At 42.1% G+C, this 23202-nt stretch overlaps 1 protein-coding gene across 4 annotated transcripts in view; it reads left to right on the top strand.

The window, feature by feature from the left end:
* Nucleotides 1-23202, top strand: part of noc3l (NOC3-like DNA replication regulator) — a 67824-nt gene that overhangs the window by 14794 nt on the left and 29828 nt on the right. For all 4 annotated transcript variants that reach the window (XR_005945725.1, XM_041210530.1, XM_041210531.1 and 1 more), the window contains 5 exons: nt 1374-1531; nt 3452-3514; nt 5711-5853; nt 8152-8313; nt 12767-12860. Coding sequence is in view for 3 of the 4 variants with exons in the window: in XM_041210530.1 (XP_041066464.1) it covers nt 1374-1531; nt 3452-3514; nt 5711-5853; nt 8152-8313; nt 12767-12860 (620 nt within the window). In the remaining variant the exon portion in view is untranslated. The remainder of the gene's footprint in view (nt 1-1373; nt 1532-3451; nt 3515-5710; nt 5854-8151; nt 8314-12766; nt 12861-23202) is intronic.

Here is a 23202-nt window from a genome sequence, read left to right on the forward strand (position 1 = left end):
TAATAGATTCTAGCACGTTTCTAACAATTGAAGTCTGGCTAACCATCCTGTTCCCTATTTTCTCTCTCCCTTCTTACTTGGATAGCAGTGTTGCATTTGCTAACTTCCAATCTGCTGGGACTGTCTAGAATCTAGGATTTTGGAAAATCATAACCAGGGCATCCACTGTTTCTGCAGCTATTTCTTTCAAAACCCTAGGATATAGGCCATCAGGTCTTGGCGATTTGTCAGCTTTTAGTCCCTTATGTTTCTCCAGTACTTGTTCTCTGATTCCGGACTAACTAGGCCAATCCCTTTTTCAACCCACTGAAGTTAGCCTTCCTTCAGTTAAGTAATTTTATGTTTGATTATACCTTGCCCTTTTCTCATAACTGTTCTAAGCTTAGAGATATGATCATTGTTCCCCAAATGCACCTTACTGAAATATGCTGCAGTTGCCCCACTTCAGCCCCCAGAACTAAATCTAGCATCACTCCCTTCTTTATTGGTTTGAAAATACACTGATCAAGAAAGTTCTCTTGTACACATTGCAGGAATTTCTCCCCTTTGTTGCCCTTAACACTGTTGTGATCCCAATTGGGCAATTGAACTTTCCCATTATAGTTACTGTATAGATCTTGCATATTTCTGCCTTGCAAATCCAATCCCCTTTTGCCTTTCTGTTAATAGGTGACTTATAATATATACCCAGTAGTGTAACAATTTCTCTATTGTTCCCTAGTTCTAATTAAATACATTCTGCCTTTGGCCACCCAACTACCTCTCTCCTGTGCTACAATATTTTCTTTGATCGATACTGCCTTGACCCCTCAATTTTTTTTCCTTCCCTGCCTTGCAGCCAGGAATATTAAGTTCCCAATCCTCTCCTTCTTTGAGCCAGGTCTTAGGTCATGGTCCCATGTGGCTACTTTTGTCTGCAGCTTACCAAACTAATTCGCCACATCCATGTATTCACATAACTGTACTGCAAATCCATCTTGGATTGCTTCACATTTGCCCTTCTCTGAACCCTCCTATTTCTGAACAATCCTTTAATGCTATTCGTCTTTCCTCTGCACCTTGTTTCTCTTCTCCCACATTTCATCCAGTTGCCCAACCCCCTACCAAATTAGTTTCAACCTTCCCCCTTAGCAATAGTTAACCCTTCTTTGAGGTTAATTTTATATTCAATAATTAAATAAGTTTAGTTTTTGTAAATATAAAGCACTGAAATTAATACCAAGCACTGTCTATGGAATTCCTTTAACTTAATATATTTAGAATGTTTGTCTTTTTATTGTAAGTGCAAATATTTTGTATTTTCTCCCCAATGCTGTTCTCTCTTTTACACTAAATATTGGCCCTGATTGATGTAATTATTTGTTTTATTGCAGTGAACCAATCCATGTAAAAAAACGGAAGAATGAAAATACAGTGGAACAGTATGAGAAGGTGCCAAGGTATTTACATAATGAACCTGAGAAGGAACTCATCCACCTATTGCCTATCAAAGACAAACGGGGTATAATTCCTCAATCAATAGAGAGACCAAGTAAGAAAGTACTATTTTTATTTGTGCTTCTTTAATGCAAACTTGATAGTGTTGCACTTTATTTTTACTAAGTGCATTGGTTAAATATAGTGATCACTGGCAGATGTAACTCCTGAATCACTGATGGTCCCCAACACTGAGTTCCTTTGTGAAGTATTATTTATTATCATTAAGATTAATATTGTATGGTAAATTTTAGGTAATGCATGATCTTCAAATTAATGGAGAAAAATCCATTAAATTGTAACACGGTATTGCAAGGGAGTAGCTCCAGGACTACTAGATGGATTAACAATGGAAAAATTGCTTTCTTAGTGAATTGTGTTTTGATTGTAAATTAGGATTTATGTTAGTAATGTGAGAAATACTAATTTTGAAATAAAATTTATATAGATCGTAGCATTGTCAATGCTTAAAAATATCCAATGTGCTTAAATTGGACATTGAACCAAGAAGCAGAAATTAAGTGTGGCTAAAAGCTTGATCATAAATGGGAGCTTAAGGATGCTCTGAAAGGAGTTAAGGAAAGAGATAGATGAAGGGGTTTAGAGAGAAATTTCAGAGCATGGGTCCCTTGGTGGCTGAAGGCATGGCAGCCTATGCTGTAGCGAAGAAAGTGGTGGGATGCACAAGATCACAGTAAGGGGAACAAAAGATTGGGGTGAGGTGGTTGTAGCACTGGAGGAGGTTACAAAGATCGCCATGCTGCGATTTAAATATGAGGATGATATCTTTTTGAGGCATTGGGGAACAGGAGCCATTGTAGGTCAGGGAACATTAGGATAATAGGTGAGCAAGGCCTAATGTGAGGTGGGATATGGGCAGCAGAGAATGAGATGACATTTAAGTATGGAAGATAGGAGGCCAGCCACAGGTATTGAAGTAATCAAGCCTAGCAATATCAAAGTTGCATAAGTATTTCAGCAGCAGATAGTCTACCATAGTTTGAAGTAAACTGTCTTTTTGGTGATAAGCATATGGGATCAGAAGCAAAAAAATGACAAGGTTGCTATAATTTATTTCTATTTGTGACTATGGCTGAGGAGGAAAAAGATGGATTGTCAAGATTGAATACATTGATTTTCACATTGTTTTACCAAAGGAAGCTACAGATCATGCAAGACTGGATTTCAGATGAGCACAGAATGCAGTGAATATAGGTGTCATCCACATACATATGGAAGCTGACTTTGTCTGTAGTTGATATTACCAAGGGACAGTGTGTGAAAAATTCAGGTCAATGCTGGATTCGTGGGGGCTGCAGAAGTGATAATACATAGGGTGGGAAGAGATGCAATTGGTGAACATATCAAATTGTAGCTAGAAGAAGATGAGTAATAGTGAGACAAAGCTGGCTGATGACCTAAACAACAGTGGAGAGGCATTGGAGGAAGATGTTATATTCAATCTGTTGAAGGTTGCTCAGAGGTCAAAGAAGGATTTTACACCGTGGCCACAGTCAAGGAGAATTTCAGTGCTGTGGGACTGGCACAAACCTGATTGGAGTGATTCAAGCTTGTAGTTAGAGAGTGGGCACAGACCTGGGAGGTGACATAACTTTCAAGGCCCTTAGAAAAGAAAAGGAGATTGAAATTTGCGCAACAGCAAATAAGACAGAGGGCTTGACGGTGTGAACATTTTAGGAGGAGATAATAGTTTTTGAAATACATGACTAGTATGAGGCTGACCAGAGTTGTCAGGGGATTTGGGAGAATGGAGTCAAAACTTAATATTTTATGTAACACTCACTATTTTGGTAATTTTGCTGGGTCAACGAATATTTGTCTTGTAGTCTACAAGTATTTGTACCACATGATCATTGTGCTTGCATTGCAATGATATCAATGTGTAACCTTTTTTAATATATTCTACTGTGCCTACATATGTTGTGGATACTAACTCTTAATATCCTTTCTCTAGTTTTAATGGAAGAAAGAGAAGAAGAGGAGGAAATGACTGAGGAAAATCAGCAGCATGAGGAAGGTAAAGTGATTTTACAAATCTCTCCTTGTGTGTCAAAAAAAGAATAATTCTGGCGAGTCCAGCGTGTTTCATTTGAACTTCACAAATGCGAAGTGTGTATCACACTGACACTTGATTAGCTTGTATCACATTCCTAAAACTACAACAAATCACAGGAAAGGCTTGCCAAGATATAAATATCGACTCATTTTTATATTACATTTATTGGCCAGGAATTTCTGCTTTGGGAGCAATTGGCAATCTGGGCCTAAATTATGCTCAAAATTATAATAATTTTGCTCCTGTTCCCCTTAAACTATTTTGCATATTGACAAATGTAAACTCTTTCAAGAACCAATCCAATGGGTAAACATTTTGCATTAAAACATCCCTTGATTACATTCAAGAGTGGCAACATGGTGCAGTTTTATTATTACACGTTTATAGGTTTATCACAAATGATAAGTATTTTTAATTGTCCTCTAGTCCAGTATCTGTGTGACCTGATTTTAAATATCTGAAAATTACTTTTAAAAAAAAAAGTCAGACAAAACCATTTAATAGTTACATTGAAGTACAGTAGTCAGTTTCTTAGTAAATTAAAAATAAAAGATTTTTTTTAAAGGTGCCCATTATTGAACTTGCATCAAAAAAGTGCTCCATTTTTAGAGCCTCTTCATAAGCCTTCAAACTAGTGTAATTAACAGAAATTCACAATGTGGTTAATTCAGTCCAGGACATGACCAGTTTCCTGGGCAAGGCTGGTTGCCACCATAATTTTTTTTAAACAGGTGCCAAAGATTGCACAAACTACATTTGCACTTGAAATTTCTCAACCTTTTGCGCTTGTTTGACAATTTTGGGTGAGCTGCTCTAGAAATACCAGTGCAACCTAGCAAAAATGCCAGGTCATTTGTGTTGAAAGAGAAAAGATTGCACCTTGTATATTCCAAAATGCTTCACATGTAAGTAATTACTTTTGAAATGTTTAGAGTTGTTTTTTGGCAGTTGCAGCGGCTGTTTCTGTGCACAGCTAGATCTCTCAAGCAGTAACAAGTAAAATGACTAGTTAAGCTGTTCTTCAATTGTAACCATTAATAAATGGTCACTGGTAGGCTCTTCTTTCAAAAATGTATGGAATCTTTGACATTCAACTGAACCAGCATTTCAAGACAGAGCTCCTGTTTAACATCTTACATGGAGGACACGTGTTAAACACTATAGTCTCCTTACCATAACCAACTGTAAGGGAGAACAGTTAGTACTAGCTCATGAAGTATAGCCCTAGCACTTAATTGCACCACCTACTTTGAAATTGGAACTTGCAGGTCCATCAGATTTCCAAATGCTATTGTAGTCAAAATTCTCTAATGCTCTTCTTGCATCCTTCTGACCTTCTTCTATTCTGGCAGTCATTTATCAGCTTTGGTAGAGAAGATAATTTTCCTCAATTGGGATTTGGTCACATTTTTTTAATAATGATTTGCTCTGAGCTTCAGAGCGGAAGTAGCGTGCGCGCGCACAAACACACCCATTGCTTTGTGACAGTCCAGCCCTGCCCTGATGCAGTTGTGTACATCAAGCTCCACTCGAATCTGCCATTACTGGAAGGACCAATTTCTGACCCGTCCAAATGCTTTTGGCAACCTTCCTTAAATTGAAAGGTGTCTCTGTATATTTATGTGAAAATGATTTGCAACATATATATATATAATATGGATCGCTGATTGCCTTTTTCTTTGGGGGATCTTTCCCTTTTGATAAAACTTGGTCCTGATTGGTCCAAATGACTGTAATTCAGCCTGCCTCAAACGCAATGATAATTCAGTGCCATTTGACTTTCAAATAGTTTTATTTTATCAAATAGCTGAAGCATTTCTACTTGAAAGGAAAATTTCATAATTGTGGATATTTTAAATGTGTGTATGAATGTATACAGATTTTCTTCTAAATCATAGTGTGAGATTGTCAATAACGTGCAGAGATTGTGGGACTAAGTAGTTTTCTTTCATTGCAGAAAATGGGTTTGAATCTCACTCGAGCTTAATTGTTGAAAAATTATTTCGTGTTGCAAATGTTGAACAATGTAAAAGAGAGTTACATGGAAAATTCTGAATTAAGTTTAAATTCATTTATCCTAATCAATTTTAAGACAAGACAAAAATTGCTGGTTACCTGCTGGGGGAAAAATTACAATAAAATTTTTAAAATGTGCAGAAAAGAAAATATTTGCTGGAAAGGGGCCTCTTCAAATATTGACCACTGAGGAGTTGCTACTGCTGAGAAGAAAGACGTTACAAGAGAAAAAGATCCACATAGCCACTTTGGCATCGTCCATCTTGACTGAACCAGATAACAATGTAAGAACGTCTGTGTTTTTTGGCGAATAATCTCAAACTGTAAGCAGATAAGTCAAGTGAGAACTGCTTTTGAAAGTCTGACTACTATCTCAGGAATGTGGGAGTGGTTTGGATAGACTTGGTGCAACTTGAAGCTATAAATATTTGTTTTTTTTTACTTTTATCACTTGATGGCATTGTAAATTAGATTGTATTTGAACTATTGTGTAATGATCCTCTGCAGGAACCTAACATCTAGTTACATCAATCTCACAAAATAATGTAATCGCTTTTATGTTTAACTTGTATAGAACCTGATATTTATGGTCCCTACTTCTGGTCTGCAAAATGAAACATCTGGCGGTATTTAATGCCCTTCCTGTGGCAAGTTTGATGGCTGGGGATATGGGGGTGCATTTACCCACTATCACCCTGATTAAATCCATGGCGGGAGTGCCCATGGACGTCCTCCCTGTACTGCTGCCAGTTGAGGCACTTGAGTGTGCAGATATTGCCTATTTAAGGGCCTCATCCCGCTGCTGCTGTTGCTTGAGGGCTCTTGGGGCTCCCTCGTTCAAAGCCATTTAGTGCCTGATCGACGTACCCAGCATTGGGGGCATAGGGCTCCACTGTTAGCCACCCCTGCCCCTACTGCTGGCCCTCACAACACAATCCCCATCCCGCCATCACTCACCTGTGGACTGTGATACTAGGCCTCGGGTGGGCGTCATACTGGCAGCAGCCATCGCCTTCCTGGTGGTGCTGCCGTTTAATAGAGCTGACTGTCCCTGATTGGCCAACATTTCTCGGCAGGTGGGAACTTTCGTCCCCAAGGCCCTTGCTCCCAGAGGAAAGGCTGCTGCAGTCTGGTTAAGTGCCTGAGTGACACAGGATGTGGTGGGCCTTTCCCAAAAGAGGCAACACGGGTCTCTTACTGGCTCTTCAGATTGAGGATGAGATCTCCTTCACCTCTTAAATGCCATCCTTCTTCACTGTCTGCTCCTATCAGACCTTTTTGTAATTTTAAAAACCTCTTTAAGGTCACCCCTCAGCCCTCTCCTCTCTAGAGGAAAGAGCCACAGAATGTTCAATCTTTGCTGACAGATATACCTTTCAGTTCTGACGTCACTGCAATAATTCTATTTCGTACTTTCTACAGTGCCTCCATTTTTTTTTTGTAATATGGAACTGTTCGGTGCTCCAAGTGGTAGTCTACCCGAGGTTCTATACAAATTAAGGATGCCGTCTCTGCTTTTCAATTCTATCCCTCTATAAATGTTCTTTGTTTGCTTTACTTATGGTGTTATTAACTTGCAATGCTGCTAGTTACACCTGCGGTCTTCAAGTTTATGAATGTCTTCCTGTATTTTGGTGCAGTCCTCCTCCATGTAATACACCCCCCCCCCCCCCCCAATTTGCTGTCATCCACAAATTTTGAAATTGTGTGTCTGATTCCAGACTCCAAGTGGCTTATGTAAATGTTCAACAGTGGTCCCAATACTGATTCTTGTGGAACACCACCTCTCACCCGTTGCCAATATGAGTATTTGCCTTTTAACCCCTATTCTCTATATTCTGTTTTGTAGCCAGCTTGGTCTCCATTCTGCTGTTTGCCTCTTAACTCCACATGTTCTGACCTTAGTCATGAGTCTACAGTGTGGTACCTTATTTAAATATCTTGTGTCTAGTCCGTTGCCTTTCTATTACTTCAAAGAATTCAGTAAGATTGGTTAAGCATGGCCCTCCTTTTTGGAATCTGTGCTGACTATGCTGTATTATATTCTCAGTTTCATAGATGTTTTTCCATTACTTCCTTGAGTAAAGATTCCATTATCTTTCCTACCACTGACATTAAGCCAATCATAGTTCTTTAGATTTGTTTTCTCTCTCTCCCTGCAGGAATCCCATTAGCTATCCAGTAGTCTTCTGGCACTACTCCCTTTTCATCATGATCTTATATATTTTTCAAAGTGCCTCTGTTATTTCTTCCCAACTTTGATTTGCGCTCATCATCTATAAGTTTGATTAGTTTATCAATTAGGATACCCTGTTTTCAGATTAAACATCCTTATCTTTTTTGTTCTCTTTTAATATCTTTACCATGTTAGTCTTCCTGGTAAATACTGAGGTAAAGTAACATTTAATATTTATGCCATTTTCTTGTCATTAACTGAGTTTATTGTGTATATCTAATAATGGTCCTGCCCCTATCCTGATTTTTCTTATGTTTCTTTAAAAAATAAATATACCTTGGAGCACTGTTTAATTAGGTGGACAAGATACCTTAAAATTGATTTAAAGCAGTTTCTCTATTCATAGATTAAAAAGCTGAAGGAACTGCGTTCAATGCTAATGGAAAAGGATCCAAATGTTGCAGTAACAGTGCGAAAACTAGTGATGGTATCTTTGTTGGAGGTCTTTAAAGACATCACACCATGCTACAGGATACGGTCTCTAACTGAAGCTGAGAAAACTACAAAGGTACTGAATAAATTTGGGTTAAACGTTCAAAACAATGCAGCAGTATATGCTTTATGTTGTTGTGACAGCTGTGCTGCTATAGTTTTGGTTAAATCAATATATACTCATAATTAATTAACTGGTATATAATTAGAAATCTCACATGTAGTTTGAATCAGTTGTCTGTGAAAATGTATATCCCACCTAAATCTTGCATGCTAGTGTGTTTTATTTGAACCTCATTGATACAAGTATCATGTTTGTAACAAAACAGGAACCAATCAATGTTAACTAAATAAAGCTAGGGCCTATAACATAACTTAAGCAGGTAGGAGATCTACTAATCGACAAGCAGCAAGCAGGTAGAAAAACCTCCAATGAAGAATTAGTAATCATTTATCAATATAGAACTGGAAAGTATGAGAGAACAAACTGATGAAGTGGTCTCAAAATATTTTGGATTTTTTTTTCAGCTGCCATTTTACTTTGTAATCTGAAAATATAATGCTGAAAAGTAAGGGTTGTAACATAGCATGTATAACAATTTACAAACCTTTAAATGTACTCCTGGAGAACTTGATGCCTTGATCCATCTCTGTCTTTGAATTTTGCTCCTTTTTTGGAATTTTGTTCGGTCAGCTGGAGCATATCCTTTCCAATGTTTTTTCAGGCCTCTGCAAAAATGAAATTTTACACACTTAAGAGTTGCCATTGTCTATAATTTGTGTGCGTATTCTGTGCAACCTTCAAAATTCAGCAAACTATCACTTTTTCCTCCTTTAAAATTTTTGTTCATTCACGGAATGTGGGTGTCGCTGACTAGGCCAGCATTTATTGCCCACCCCTAATTGCCCTTGAGAAGGTGGTGGTGAGCTGCCTTCTGGAACCGCCGCAGCCCATGTGGTGTAGGTACACATACTGCTGTTAGGGAAGAAGTTCCAGGGTTTTGACCCAGTGACAGTGAAGGAGCAGTGATATATTTCCAAGTCAGGAAGCTGAGTGTCTTGGAGAGGATCTTGCAGGTGGTGGTGTTCCCATGTGTCTGCTACCCTTGTCCTTCTAGATGGTAGTGGTTGTGAGTTTGGAAGGTGATGTCTAAGGAGCCTTGGTGAGTTCCTGCAGTGAACCTTGTAGATGGTACACATTGCTACCACTGTGCGTCGGAGGTGGAGGGAGTGAATGTTTCTGGATGGGGTGCCAATCAAGCGGGCTGCTTTGGCCTGGATGGTGTCAAGCTTCTTGAGTGTTGGAGCTGCACTTATCTAGGCAGTTGGAGAGTATTCCATCACACTTTTGACTTGTGCTTTGTAGATGGTGAACAGGCTTTTGAGAGTCAGGAGGTAAGTTACTCACTGCAGGATTCCCAGCCTCTGACCTGCCCTTGTCACCACAGTATTTATGTGGCTAGTCCAGTTCAGTTTCAGTTCAGTGGTAACACCCAGGGTGTTGATAGTGGGGGACTTAATGATGGTAATGCTATTGAATGTCAAGGGGCGATGGTTAGCTTCTCTATTGTTGGAGATGGTTATTGCCTGGCTTTTGTGTGGCATGAATGTTACTTGCCACTTGTCAACCCAAGCCTGGATATTGTCCAGGTCTTGCTGAATTTGGATATGGACTGTTTAAGTATTTTTTTTAAAATGTAGCCCCCTATAGTTTCTATTAGCATCTGATGTGCATACTTTAAAAAAAATTCTTCTCCCTCTCGAAACATTTTAGTATAAAGATTTTGTGCATAAGGGAATTATTCCAGTGCATAAAGTGGAATATCCCTGCTCATAATGTCTCTGACATGTTGTGGTAGTCTGGTATTCATTCAGATTTACCAATACATGTTTGTGTTAACTTTGGACAAAGTATTGAGTTCTGATTTTCAGAAATGTACATATTTTTCAAAGAATAGATAAAAAGAGAAAGTTTATTTAGAAATAAGTTACTTTTATTTTGGGTTTGGGATTATTTGAGCATTCATGTGAGTACTTGTTTCATGAATTGAAGTTTGCAAATACTGTATTGACATTGTTTATGCAAGAATGAATACTTTGCTCTATTCACCATCTAGTGGTGAAATATCAGTAGCTGTTGTGGGCACTATTCTGAGGATGGAACCTTTGCCAGTTTTTAATTGATTGTTTAGAATATGGTTTGCTTAGAGACCAGCAAAGACTCATCTGGGAAAACTTTTGCAGTATGAGATTGATTAACTATATTGAGGGCTGTGAATGAAATTTGTGTAAATCTCAATGTAGGTATAAGTATTGTACAAATTTGGAATTCCTCTTGCTGAACTGTTAGGTATAATGGAGTTTCTTCCAGGAAGTTTAGAGAATTTCATAAGAAAACAGCATAAGTTTGTGATGGATCATTGTTTCAATTTGTTGTCTTTTGAATTTGTAATGGCTGGGGAAGCTCTATAATATAATTGAATAAAAACAAAAAAATGCTAGAAATATCAACAGCATCTGCCTGTCTTGTTTCAGATGCAGATTGTTTTCTGTATTGACAACATTTACAATTATTTCTCTGATGATTGAATTAATATGAAACTGATCTTGAACCCAGCTATTGACTGTAGTTAGCATCACATTACAAGCTCTTTAATGATTATCAATCCAACAATCTATCAACCTATCATATGACCATTACACTGTCACTCTTTTTCTGTCACATTTTGGCTTGGAGCAAAAGAGCAGAAAATCAGAACGCTTGGCCGGACTCTCTCATTTTACCCTCCGTAAACTTGAGGCCATCCAAAACTCTGATGCCTGTGTCTTAACTCACAGCAAGTCCCGTTTCCCTATCGCCCCTGAGCTCGCTGGCCTACATTGGCTCCCGATCAAGCTACACCTTGACAGTAAAATTCTCATCCTTGTTTTCAAATCCTTCCTTGGGCTTGCCCCTCCCTATCTCTGTAATCTCCGCTCATGTCTGCCTAGCCCTCTTGCATAAACAATGTTATTGCAGTATTTGCAAAATTCAGTTCATGAAACAAGCACTCACATGAATGGATAAATAATCCCAAACCCAAAATAAATGTAACTTATTTCTAAATAAACTTCCTCCTCTATCTGTTCTTTGAAAAATTGGTACATTTCTGAAAATCAGAACTTGATACTGAGTCCAAAGTTTATTGGCAAATTTGAATGAATGCCAGACTACCACAACATGTCTCCTCCAAGATGTGTGGCTGCTCTAATTCTGACCTCTTGCTCATTCCCAATTGTAATTGCTCTCCCTTCCTTTGCCCACACCCCAAGCTTTGGAATTCCCTATTTGCACCTCTTTGCTTGCCTATCTTTCTTTCCTCCTTTAAGCCACTCCTTAAAATCTACCTTTTTGACCAATCTTTTGGTCATCTGACCTAATATCTCTTCAGTGTCATATTTTGTTTTATGTTCGTGAAGTACCTTGGGACATTTTATTTCATTAAAGGCATTATATAAGTGTAATCTGTTGTGCTCTAATCAAGATATTTTAAATAATTAAGGAATTTGATTGGGTTTTTTTAAACCTGTTCAGAAGATGAGGACACTGTTGGTAAGATCAGCATTAATTACCCATCCCTAATTGCCCTTGAGATGATGGTGATGAGATGCCTTCTTGAACCACTGAGGTCCATGTGGTGAAGGTACTCCCACAGTGCTGTAGCATAGTGTTCCAGGATTTTGACCCAACAACTGAAGAATTGGCAATTATATTTCATGGTCAGGATGGTGCATGACTGAAAGAAAGACGGTCGTGCATTTCATGACTAGCGCATGTCCTAGCGCCCTTTACAGCCCATGAAGCATAATCATCATTGTAATGTAAGAAACAAGGTAGCCAATTTGTGTTGAACCAGTGCCCATAAATAACAATGTAATAATGACCAGCCAGCCTGTTTTTGTGATGTTGAATGAGGGATAAATATTGGCTAGGACGCTGGAAATAACTCCCCTGCTTTTTTTCAAAATAGTGTCATAGGATCTTTTAGAGGGTAGATGGCTCCTTGGTTTAATGTCTCATCCAAAATACAGCACCTCCAACATTGCAGCTCTCCCTCAGTACTGCAATGGACTGTCAGCTTGATTGTTTTGCATAAGTCCTGAAGCGGAGGCTTGAAGAGGAACTTGCAGATGTTGGTGTTTCATATGCCTATTGCCGTTGACCTCCTAGGTGGAAGCTGTCAGGGTTTGGGGGGTGCTGTCAAAGAAAGGTAGATACAGAGAAACTTCATCTGGTGGGGTGTAATCTTAAAACTTTGAGCTCAGCCATTTTGGAGTGGAACTAAGAAATTATCCTCTGATTGGTCTGAGGAGATTCTGTTTACATGAGTTCGTTATACAATGCCAGTGGAAATCATTTTATTATACTCCATTTAGTTGCAATTCTGACATTATTGCAACAGTTAAAATTGAGTCATTCAGCTATGACCAACACGAGTGGTTGGAAAAAGATTTGCAAGCTATAAAAGTGTTGTATTTTTTATTTTCAGGTTAGAAAAGAAACCCAACATCTGAGGGAATTTGAAGAAGGATTAGTATGTCAGTACAAGTTTTACCTGGAAAATCTTGAACTGACCATTAAAGGTATTTAATGCTTACAATGTTATATATGTTGTGTTTCTTTTTAATTAATAATTTAGGTAATTTTCTAATGAGGCAAAAGAATCATGGCTTAGTTGATGGCATTCTTATCTCTGAATCATAAGGTTCCTGGTTCAAGTCCCATTTTGGGGCTTGAACACAAAAATCAAGGCAACACACTCCAGTACAGCATTGAGGGAGCATTTCACTGTCTAAAGTGGCGTCTTTCAAATGAGACGTTTAAACCAAGGTCCTATCTGCCTCCTTGGGTGAATGTAAAAGAATCCCATGGCACTAATTTGAAAAAGAGCAGGTAAATTATCAAAAAAACAGTTATCTGTTTATCACATTGATATTTATGGAAGTTGGCTGAGCACAAATTAGCTGCTGCATTTTCCAAATTACAGCAGTGACATAGATTTAGATTTAAGGTGATTGGTAGAAGGATTAGAGGGGACATGAGGAAAAGCTTTTTCACCCAGAGGGTGCTGGGTGTCTGGAATTCACTGTCTAAGATGGTGGCTGAGGCTGAAATGCTCAACTCATTTAAAAGGTACCTGGATCTATATCTGAAGTTCTGTAACTTGCAAGGCTACAGACCAGTTGCTGGAAAATCAGATTAAAATGAGTGGCTAGTTTATTTTTTCTCTTTTTGCCTGGCACAGACATGATGGGCTGAATGGCCTCTTTCTGCACCATAACTTTTCTATGGTTCTATTGCACTTCAAAAAGTACTTCATTGGCAGTAAAGCATTTTGAGATGTCTGGTGGTCATGAAAACGCTACATAAATGCAAGTCTTTTCTTTCAGAGAGAGCTGCCCAGGGAAGACTTGTACATTGATTCAAAAATATTGTATACCTAATAGTACTTTTAGACTGAGCAGGCCAGAATCTTGCCATTTGGAACAGAGAGGATATGTGCATCAGGTTAGACAAAACAGAAGCTGAATGAGTTTGGTTCACCTGGAGTTGGCTTACTTGCTCATTTACTATTTTACTGTGATACGATTGGTCCATTGCATCAGTGGTGCGCAAACGTTTTTGGTTGAAGGACCTCTTTTCAAATAGTTCAGTAATCGTGGTCCCCCAATCAAAACTATACTCATTAGGAAAGTGCTAAATGTAAAGAGCGTTTTAATAATGCTTTTAAGGAAACAGGTGTTTACTTAGAGTAGCAATTTAAGGAAAATTTCACTGATGTGATGAGACAGACCAAAGATCAGTGTGATTCCACTGACGCTCTAGTGCATACCAACTGAACTGCTTATAATGTGGTTAGACATTTCCTGTTAAAGGCGTATGTACCCAATCAGTTCACAGATCCGATCCAATACAACAGCTATTGATCAAATCAATATTACAGTAGTCACACCATATTTGGATGTTTTAACAGGTTCAAAGCAAGTTGCAATTTTAATTTAAAATAGATAACCTCCCATAAACAATTTTCCTTCCCTCCAATCCTATGACGGAACACTCAGTTGAACGTAACAGACTCAGGAATATTTTATGGCCTGTGCAAACTCAGCTCAGTTTCTCAGTGTTATTTAATAATTCAAGGAATCTACATCATTGCAACATTGTGGAAGATGTAAATAAGGTAAACCTAGGGCAGAATCGTTCCAGATTTACACTAAGTGCGGTAGCGACGTTTTACCTGCCGGCCATGATGGCAAGTTCGCGCCATATTGTCCCAAACCTGCCACATTATTTATGCATTCCCAGGAAACATGCTGTTTCTATGACGAGCAGGCTCTCATCCGCCCGCCTGCCATCACCTCTCTGCTTCATCACGCAGGGTGCCATATTTAAAGTCCAGCCATGCACATACATCTCAGTGCTTTCAGACCACGGGTGCTGCAAAGAAGACATGGCCCTGAAAGGCAAAAAGACTGCAGACCCCTGGTTCAGTGACACGTCACTGGAATGCATTTTGGATGCAGTGGGGGTCCTACCCCAGCACTGGCCGCAGGGTGGGCAGCAACTTCAATAATTTGGCTTGAGAGGCGATGGCAGTGGTGGTCAGCACCACCGCCCTTCAAAAGAGGACAGCCGTCCAGTGTCGCAAGAGGATGAATGATTATCTCCATTTCGCCAGGGTAAGTCACTCTTCTCATCACTCAACTCACACTCACAAGCCCATCACACATCCAAAAGGATCTCACTCACTGCCAGCTCATGGGATATCACCATTCACTCAGTTATTGTTCCCATCCCGTCCATGGGACCACTCACCACCCATACAGGCCAGGCATACTTATCATCTGGCCTGGCAGGCATCCTGCTTACGCTCTCTCCATTTCTATTCATGCAGGACAAGCTGCCATACAACAATAGGGAGAGGTCGCAGACTGGTGGAGGAATGTTTGAAATCAGGGTCCTCATTGACTTTGAAAACAGAGCCCATCCAGCTGGCCGACGATAATCTGGACCAGTCCTGTGCTGACGGTGAGGTTGGCGGGCTGTATCAAGTGAGGGTCCAGCAGTGCAACATATACCAGACACCTTGCTGTGAGTAATGTGCCTTGTTTCACAGGCCGTTGCCATGAACAAATTATCTCCCATTGCTTCCGCAGGCACGCCTGGGAAACGGCCAAGGGAGTCCATGACTCAGGGCCTCCAATGAAGCCCCAGAGAAACCTCTGAAGAGGAATCTGAAGGCACCCTCCTTGAAATCCTGTCTCAGCGCTGACCCACACCCTCCACCAGCGCAGAGATGCACACCTTGGTGGCACCTAGCTTTAGAATAGCCTTGTGATCACAATCTGGTGAGCACATCACACTGTCTGATCCACAGCATGTGGCAGCAGGGATCTCCCTGGCGTCCAGCAATCAAAAGGTCAGAAATTTGCTGAGCCCGATTCAGATTATGAACCTCTGGACTCGATAATGTCACAGTTGCTGGAGCCTCAGGCAAGCTCGGGAACATCAGGAAGGGATGTCCTCCGCAGTCCTCAGATTGCAAGGCACGATGGAGGAGTCTGTCCACCTTCAGGCTGAGGTGATAGCACCAGCATGCTGACTCACTAAGGTCAACACTGATAGGATGGCGGCCGCCATGGAAACCTTGGTCCAGGACGTCGCTGCTGCATTGCTATGCGGGCTCAACTCCATCACTGACGCCATAGCTGCCTCCAACAGTGTGTACGCAGGAAGGGTGCCGGGCAGCTCAATTTCACTCCAGCTACTCCTTCTCAAAATGTCAGTCTGGGGTCTTTGGGCACCCATAGGGAGGAGGATAAGCAGGTGCACATTCTGGGGCCATCCATCCAGGTGACTCCGTAAGTGTCTGGCCCATCCAAAGCCCCTCTTCCTGTGTCCTCAGCAGCTCCAGCTCCACAGGCCAAGGAGGGTGCCACTGCCACACAGCAGGACCCCGAAAGCAGGCCGGGGCCCTCCAATGAATGCCCGCCAAGGTCACCACAGGCAGGACGGTGCAGTCAGCAGGCTGTCTCCATCTCCGCTGTGGATGTCCGTGGAGCATCAAGATGTAGTGGCAGGGTTAGGAAAGTTAAGGAGAATTAACTCTTGAGTCAACCAATTAAACTAAATTAACAAAATAAGGGATAAAATAAACACAGCCCCTAAGTCAGGTGAGCTCTAAAACCAAGGACAAAGTTTAAAGGAAACTTACAAACATCAAATGAAAACGTGATTAAAGGGGTCGATAAAACACCCCAATCCCTGCGGTGCCCACTGGGCATGGAAGGCTTCGACGGTGCCGGCAGACACCGCGTGCTCCCTCTCCAGGGACACCCGGCCGCGGAAGAGGGCCAAACAATCAGGCGGGACCACCCCCTCGATCGCCCAGTGCCTGGACCTGTTAATGGCCAACTCGGCCAGGCCCAGGAGCAGGTTCACGAGGAGGTCCTCCTCCTTCCCGACCCCCCTCCGCGCCGGGTAAAAGGAGAATTAGATGCACAGCCTGGGCACGGGTGTTAATCACTTGTATGTACTGTTCACTATTGTCAAAAGACTCCCAAGTGTGTCTCCCTGCCTGTGGCTGCTTGTTCTGCTAAGCAGTATCCTTGTCACTCAGATGTGAAACCTTTCTGCACAAGATAAAGGCAGGTCCAGGGCTTCTTCCCTGTGCTCTGTGCAGCCTTCAGACCAAAGTGATGGTCTGGTCTTGCACTCCCTAGAAACATTACTGATGCCTGTAGTGAGCAGATGCCACAGAGTTCCCTCATTCTCTGTGTGCTCTCAGCACCTTTAAGGTGGGGCTGGCCCCCATCTCTTCAGCATCCGTGACCACTGATGCTGTGTACCTAAAGTCTCAGGTGCTGAAGGTGGACAAAGGATCAGATGCTTCTAAAGTTTAATGGCTGTGCCTCTATGAATAGATCCTGATCTTAGAGCCTAAGCGAACTGCCCTCAGCCAAACAGGAGTCAGACATTCTCAGAGGCTTTGTGAAAATCTATGGAGTATCCTCACTGCATGTTGTCATCATCTTCCTGCAATCGAACGACTGTAGAGCCTCCACTGCATCTCCATGAAAGGACAATTCTCACAGAGGGTATTCACGCTGCCATAAGCCAGACTGGAGTCAAATGTTACAGATGCAATGTGAGAATCCAAGGGGGTCACCTCACTGAATGTCGTCATCATCCTCCACAAACCTAGCAACTATGAGGGCTTCCCGAGCCTGCCTACCCCATTTAGCCAGTGCAAGGACCTTGCACCCTCGTCCCTGTCGGCATCCTCTTCATCGGAGGAGACTTCCAACTCCTGTTCCTCCTCCTCCTCAGCCAGCTTGTCTCACCATTGCAGCGCCAGGTTGTAAAGGGCGCAGCAGGCAATGACGCTGCATGACACCCTTTGCGGACTATATTGCTCGGCTCCACCGGACCGGTCCAGGCACCGGAACCTCATCTTCAGCATCCCAGTAGTTTGCTGCACCAAGTTGTGAGCTTCTGCGTGAACCTCATTATATTGTCACTGTGCTGCAGTCTGAGGCTATCGCACAGGTGTCATCAGCCACGGCCTCTGCTGTCCCCGAGGAGCCATCCCTGCAGCTTCTGTGGACCCTGGAAGACTTTGGGGATCTGTAACTGACTGAAGATGTAGGACTTGTGTGCACTTCCTAGAAACCATGTGCACACCTGCAGGATGAGCTTCTGGTGGTCGTACACCAGCTGCACGTTCAGTGAATGGAACCCCTTGCAGTCAATGTAGTCGACCGTGTGTTGTGACAGAGACCTGAGTGCCACGTGAGTGCACTTGATCGCACCTTGAACCTGTGGGAAACCCGAGATCTGGGCAAATCCAATTGCTCTTGCATCCCGGCTGCCCTGGTCCTGGGCGAAATGCACAAAGTTGTGTGCCCTTGCAAAGATGGCATCCGTGACCTCATAGATGCATTTTTGGTGGAGGCTTGAGGTCACCTGTGGAGCCCTGAAAGGAGCCGCTGGCATGGATATTGAGCACCACGGTCACTTTCACAGCCACTGGCAGTGGATGCCCTCCATGCTCCTGTGGCGCCAAATCATGCAGTAGCTGGCAGATGTTCCCTGGACATGCGCAGCCCTCGGCTACGCTGGTTCTTGATCATCTGCATGAATGACAGGCAGCATCTATAGACCCTGGGTGTCGCTAGACGCCGATCAGCGATGGCTCACTGTGGCTCTTGGCAGCATGTGCGGGTGCCCCAGCTGCCCCTTCTTCCTGAGGTTGCTGCTTCTGCCTCTGCATAGCCAGGAGCCTCAGACTCTCTCCTCTCTGTCATTTTCGCTGTCTGTAGGTCATCAGGCATACAGCTAGTTCACCAGGCTCCATGATCCTGATGATGTACTCCTGCAGGATGAAAGAGAGGGACACGTCTTTAGCATGGGTGTACTAAGGACCTGTCCTGGTTAAGTGTGATGGCCCCTTTAATGCTTCCCGGAGAGTGCTGGCCACCACTTGGATGGCCAGAGATTGGTGCACAAAACCCCACCACCTCTGCCCCACTCCACCCAACCGATTGGCGGTAGCTTTGCTGATTAGATTACATGCTGTGCTCTTGGCTCAGGTGCAGGCATTCTCCTAACCCACACTGCAAGGCTGCACTGTTAGCTTCAGCCATGGGGGAGACTGGTCCAAACTGGGATGTTGGCATTGCAAGGGTCTGTGAGCACCTCCAGCAGTGACTGCTCTATGGCCAGCTTTAGCGAGGTGATTGTACAATGTGTACAGTCATTCAACTCTCCTGCAGTCTACTAAAATGCTCATGACTGCAGACTTTGCAGTCTGTGCCAGGTGGGGTGAAAAGCTTTGGAGCATTTAGGGGCACTTTAATACCTCTGCATTGCTTAAATGGGCAGATAAGCTAGAAGCCTGGCTCCAGTCATGTCAATGTGGCTGCACTTGAACTGTCTCATTGTAGAGGAATGGTCATTTTTTTATATAGGTTTCCCTAATTCGTGGCCACTTCCCTCACCCGCCCTACTCCCACCCTGAATGCTTGTATGCTCTATATTCAAAAGCATGGCTGCCCTTGCGCTGCCCCCCCCCCCCCCCCCCCCCCCAAAACCCCCGAGCCACCACATACAAGCTGCCACAACAGCTGGGCTGCCCTTGACCCCAACACCCCCATAAGTTGCCTCAGTGGCTGGGCTGTCCTTAACCACCCCCCCCCCCCCCCCCAAAACGCCTCGCAAACTTGAAGTCCAACAGGTGACCCTGGCGAGTGCTGCATTCATTACTGTGTACTCATCTCAGAGTTCCCCTCAAAGTGCAGGCCACCAAGTGTGCACCTTTTATAGGTTGTTGTGAAACATGTCGGCATGCTTTCTCACTGACGTAGATGGACGATCCAGTGGGGGAGGGGGGCTGGGACCATCCCAGCGGGCTGGCCTAATAATTATATGCTGATGTATTATAATGAGGTTCCCAACGTCCGATGGTGGAAAACGCGGCCCACCATCAGTGGACTGAGTAGACATTCGTTAACAGGTTTTACACCATCGTGAAACTGATTGCGCCATAATGTCCACACACCACCAAACATGCCTGACGCCGGTGGGCAGATAAAATTCCACCCCTAGTGTCACAGCAGCAGAGGGTCTCCCACCTTCCTTCCCCTCCTGCCAAAATTAAATGCGAGACTCACTGCTGAAAGCCATAGCAGCCAAGGTATCCATCACCATGAAGAAGGCCAAATGCTCTGGAGTGGACATTTTGTTAGCTACTCATATGGAACTAACACTAACTCCTGTTAATATATACAAAACAGTCAACTTGCCTTTTTCCTTCCTTCCTCTTTCACCCTTGTATTTTTCTGTCTCTCACTCTCCAACTAGGGAGATTATTTCATGGAGCCCCTAGAAACACTCTCAACCTCCAGCAATTTGTGGATTTCTGTTTGAGAATAACTGCATTACAGACATGGGGAATTGGACTCAATAATAATAGTGTTAGAGAATGAGCAGCATTTCCTAGTCTCCAGAATTCTGGGCACTGATTTTAAAGCTGTTAGAGGTTGAATGTTTATTGTATAACATAAGTCAACGATTTGAAAAAAAAAATCTAATCAGCTGTAGGATATCAGTTCTGAATTTTTATTCCAAAACAGAGGGGGAAAAGAAACAGTAGTGATAACTTATATTTGTGCTGTGCCTTTCATAGAAAACGTCCCTTGGCCCTTCGTATCAGTGAAATTAAATCTCAGCAGCAGTTGAGGAGTTAGGAGGGATGGTCGAAAGTGGTTCAAAATTAGTTTTGAGAATGCTTTTAAAAAGAGAGGAAAAAAACAACTTTCATTTTATATCACTCCTTTCAAGTCCCAAAGCACTTCACAGCTAATAAAATACTTTGACAGTGTAGATATTGCTTAATAGACAAACATGGTGACAAGATGCTCCAAACAGAAAATGGATCAATGCCCAGTTATTCTGTGTTTATTTGAGGGATGAATGTTGACCGGGCCACCAGGAATAGTACTCTTCAAATCGTAACTTAGTGCTTTTACATCCATCTTAACAATCAAACAGGGCCCCAGTTTGATGTCTTATCCAAAAGAGAGTACCATAGATAAATGCAGCTCTCCGTCAGTACACATTGAAGGGGAAGAGAGTGAGTGAAACTAAGTTTGCAGTGAGAGTTCCTGTGAGTATGGCTTAAGACTTCGCCAGTGGAGGGAGCGGGGATATACTAGAGACAAGAGTAAGCCATACGGCTCTTTGATCTTCTACTTCAATTCCACTTTCCTGCCATACTTTTTGATTACCTTAGTATCGAAAAATTTCCTCCATCTTGAATATACCCAGTGACCGAGTTTCCACAGCCCTCTGGGATAGAGGATTTCAAAGATTGAAAGAGTGAAGAAATTTCCACTTGCCTCAGTTTTAAATGGTTGACTGGTTATCCTGTGACTATGACCCCTAGATTTACATTCTCCAGCAGGGGCAATAGCTTTTGGAGAGTACAAACCCATTCTGCTCAGCTCCTCCTTATAGGACAGCTCACTCATCCTGGGAATCAATCTAATGAACCTTTGTTGAATCTCTTCTAAGACAAGTATATTCTCCCTTGGGTGAGAGGAAAAAAACTGTACACTTTGCCAGGTGTAGTTTCACCAAAGTCCTGTATGATTGCAGCAAGACTTCCTTACTCTTATCTCAACTCCCTTGCAATAAAGACGAACATACCATTTGCCTTTCTAATTTCTTACTCTACCTGAATGTTAACTTGTATTTTGCGTGCAAAGACACCCAAATCTCCTTGCATACCAATATCTACCAGTCTCATCTAATTTTAAAAGATCTGCTTTTTTTCATTCTTCCGATGAAAATGGATAATTTCATATTTCCTAGCATTATACTCAATTTACCACCTTGTTGCCTACTTACCTAATCTGTTGCATCACTTTTTAGCCTCTTTGCATCCTTCTGGCAGCTTACTTTTCCACCTAGCTTTAAATCATTAATCATTTTGATACATTACACTTGTCCCCCCCAAGTCATGAATTTAGATTGTAGATAACTGAGGCCCAAACACCAGTTACACCCCAATAGATGTACCTTGCCATCTTGAAAATAATTAATTTTTTTCCTACTTTTAGTTTCTGTGTTCTATGTTAACCTATCCCCAGCCCAAGCTATTATATTACCATCAATCCCACAAACTCTAATCTTGGGTAACAACCTCTTGTGTGACACCTTATCGAATGTCTTTTGGAAATTCAAATATACTGCACCATTGTCAAACAGGATTTCCCTTTCATTAAACTGTGTTGACTCTGCCTAATCATATTATGATTTTCTAAGTACCCTGTAATTGCATTTTAACAGATTCCAGCATGTTACCCATTACTGAGCCAGTCTAACTGGCCATATAGCTCCTGGTAAGTGATTAGAGGAGTAGTTGGGCAGGGCAATTTGTAGAACATGATTTTAATGTGTTGCCAGACAGGTGATCACTGAGCACCAGCTTGATGGACTAGTGCAATTTAAGGCAGGATTGCATTTTCTGTATGGTGAAGCTCAGGAAATTAGCAGAGAACTCTGCAGAAGTCTGAAATTGAAGTACAGGAAGAGTGGATGGTAATTCAGCAGCAAGGGAATTGAGATAAGTGGGGGGGAGTCGCAGACGATTTTGGTGATAGACAGCACTGTTGGGTTTGAAGCTTAGTTCTGTGTTAAACAGGACTCAGGTTCTGTACAGAGATAAAAACAAAAAAACTGCGGATGCTGGAAATCCAAAACAAAAACAGAATTACCTGGAAAAACTCAGCAGGTCTGGCAGCATCGGCGGAGAAGAAAAGAGTTGACGTTTCGAGTCCTCATGACCCTTCGACAGAACTTGAGTTCGAGTCCAGGAAAGAGCTGAAATATAAGCTGGTTTAAGGTGTGTGTGTGGGGGGCGGAGAGATAGAGAGACAGAGAGGTGGAGGGGGTTGGTGTGGTTGTAGGGACAAACAAGCAGTGGTAGAAGCAGATCATCAAAAGATGTCAACGACAATAGTACAATAGAACACATAGGTGTTAAAGTTAAAGTTGGTGATATTATCTAAACGAATGTGCTAATTAAGAATGGATGGTAGGGCACTCAAGGTATAGCTCTAGTGGGTTTTTTTTTAATAATGGAAATAGGTGGGAACAAGAAAATCTTTATAATTTATTGGAAAAAAAAAAGAAGGGGGAAACAGAAAGGGGGTGGGGATGGGGGAGGGAGCTCACGACCTAAAGTTGTTGAATTCAACAACTTTAGGTCGTGAGCTCCCTCCCCCATCCCCACCCCCTTTCTGTTTCCCCCTTTTTTTTTCCAATAAATTATAAAGATTTTCTTTTTCCCACCTATTTCCATTATTAAAAAAAAAACCCACTAGAGCTATACCTTGAGTGCCCTACCATCCATTCTTAATT

This window comes from Carcharodon carcharias, chromosome 17 (genome assembly GCF_017639515.1).
Source record: "Carcharodon carcharias isolate sCarCar2 chromosome 17, sCarCar2.pri, whole genome shotgun sequence".
Classification (NCBI taxonomy): domain Eukaryota; kingdom Metazoa; phylum Chordata; class Chondrichthyes; order Lamniformes; family Lamnidae; genus Carcharodon; species Carcharodon carcharias.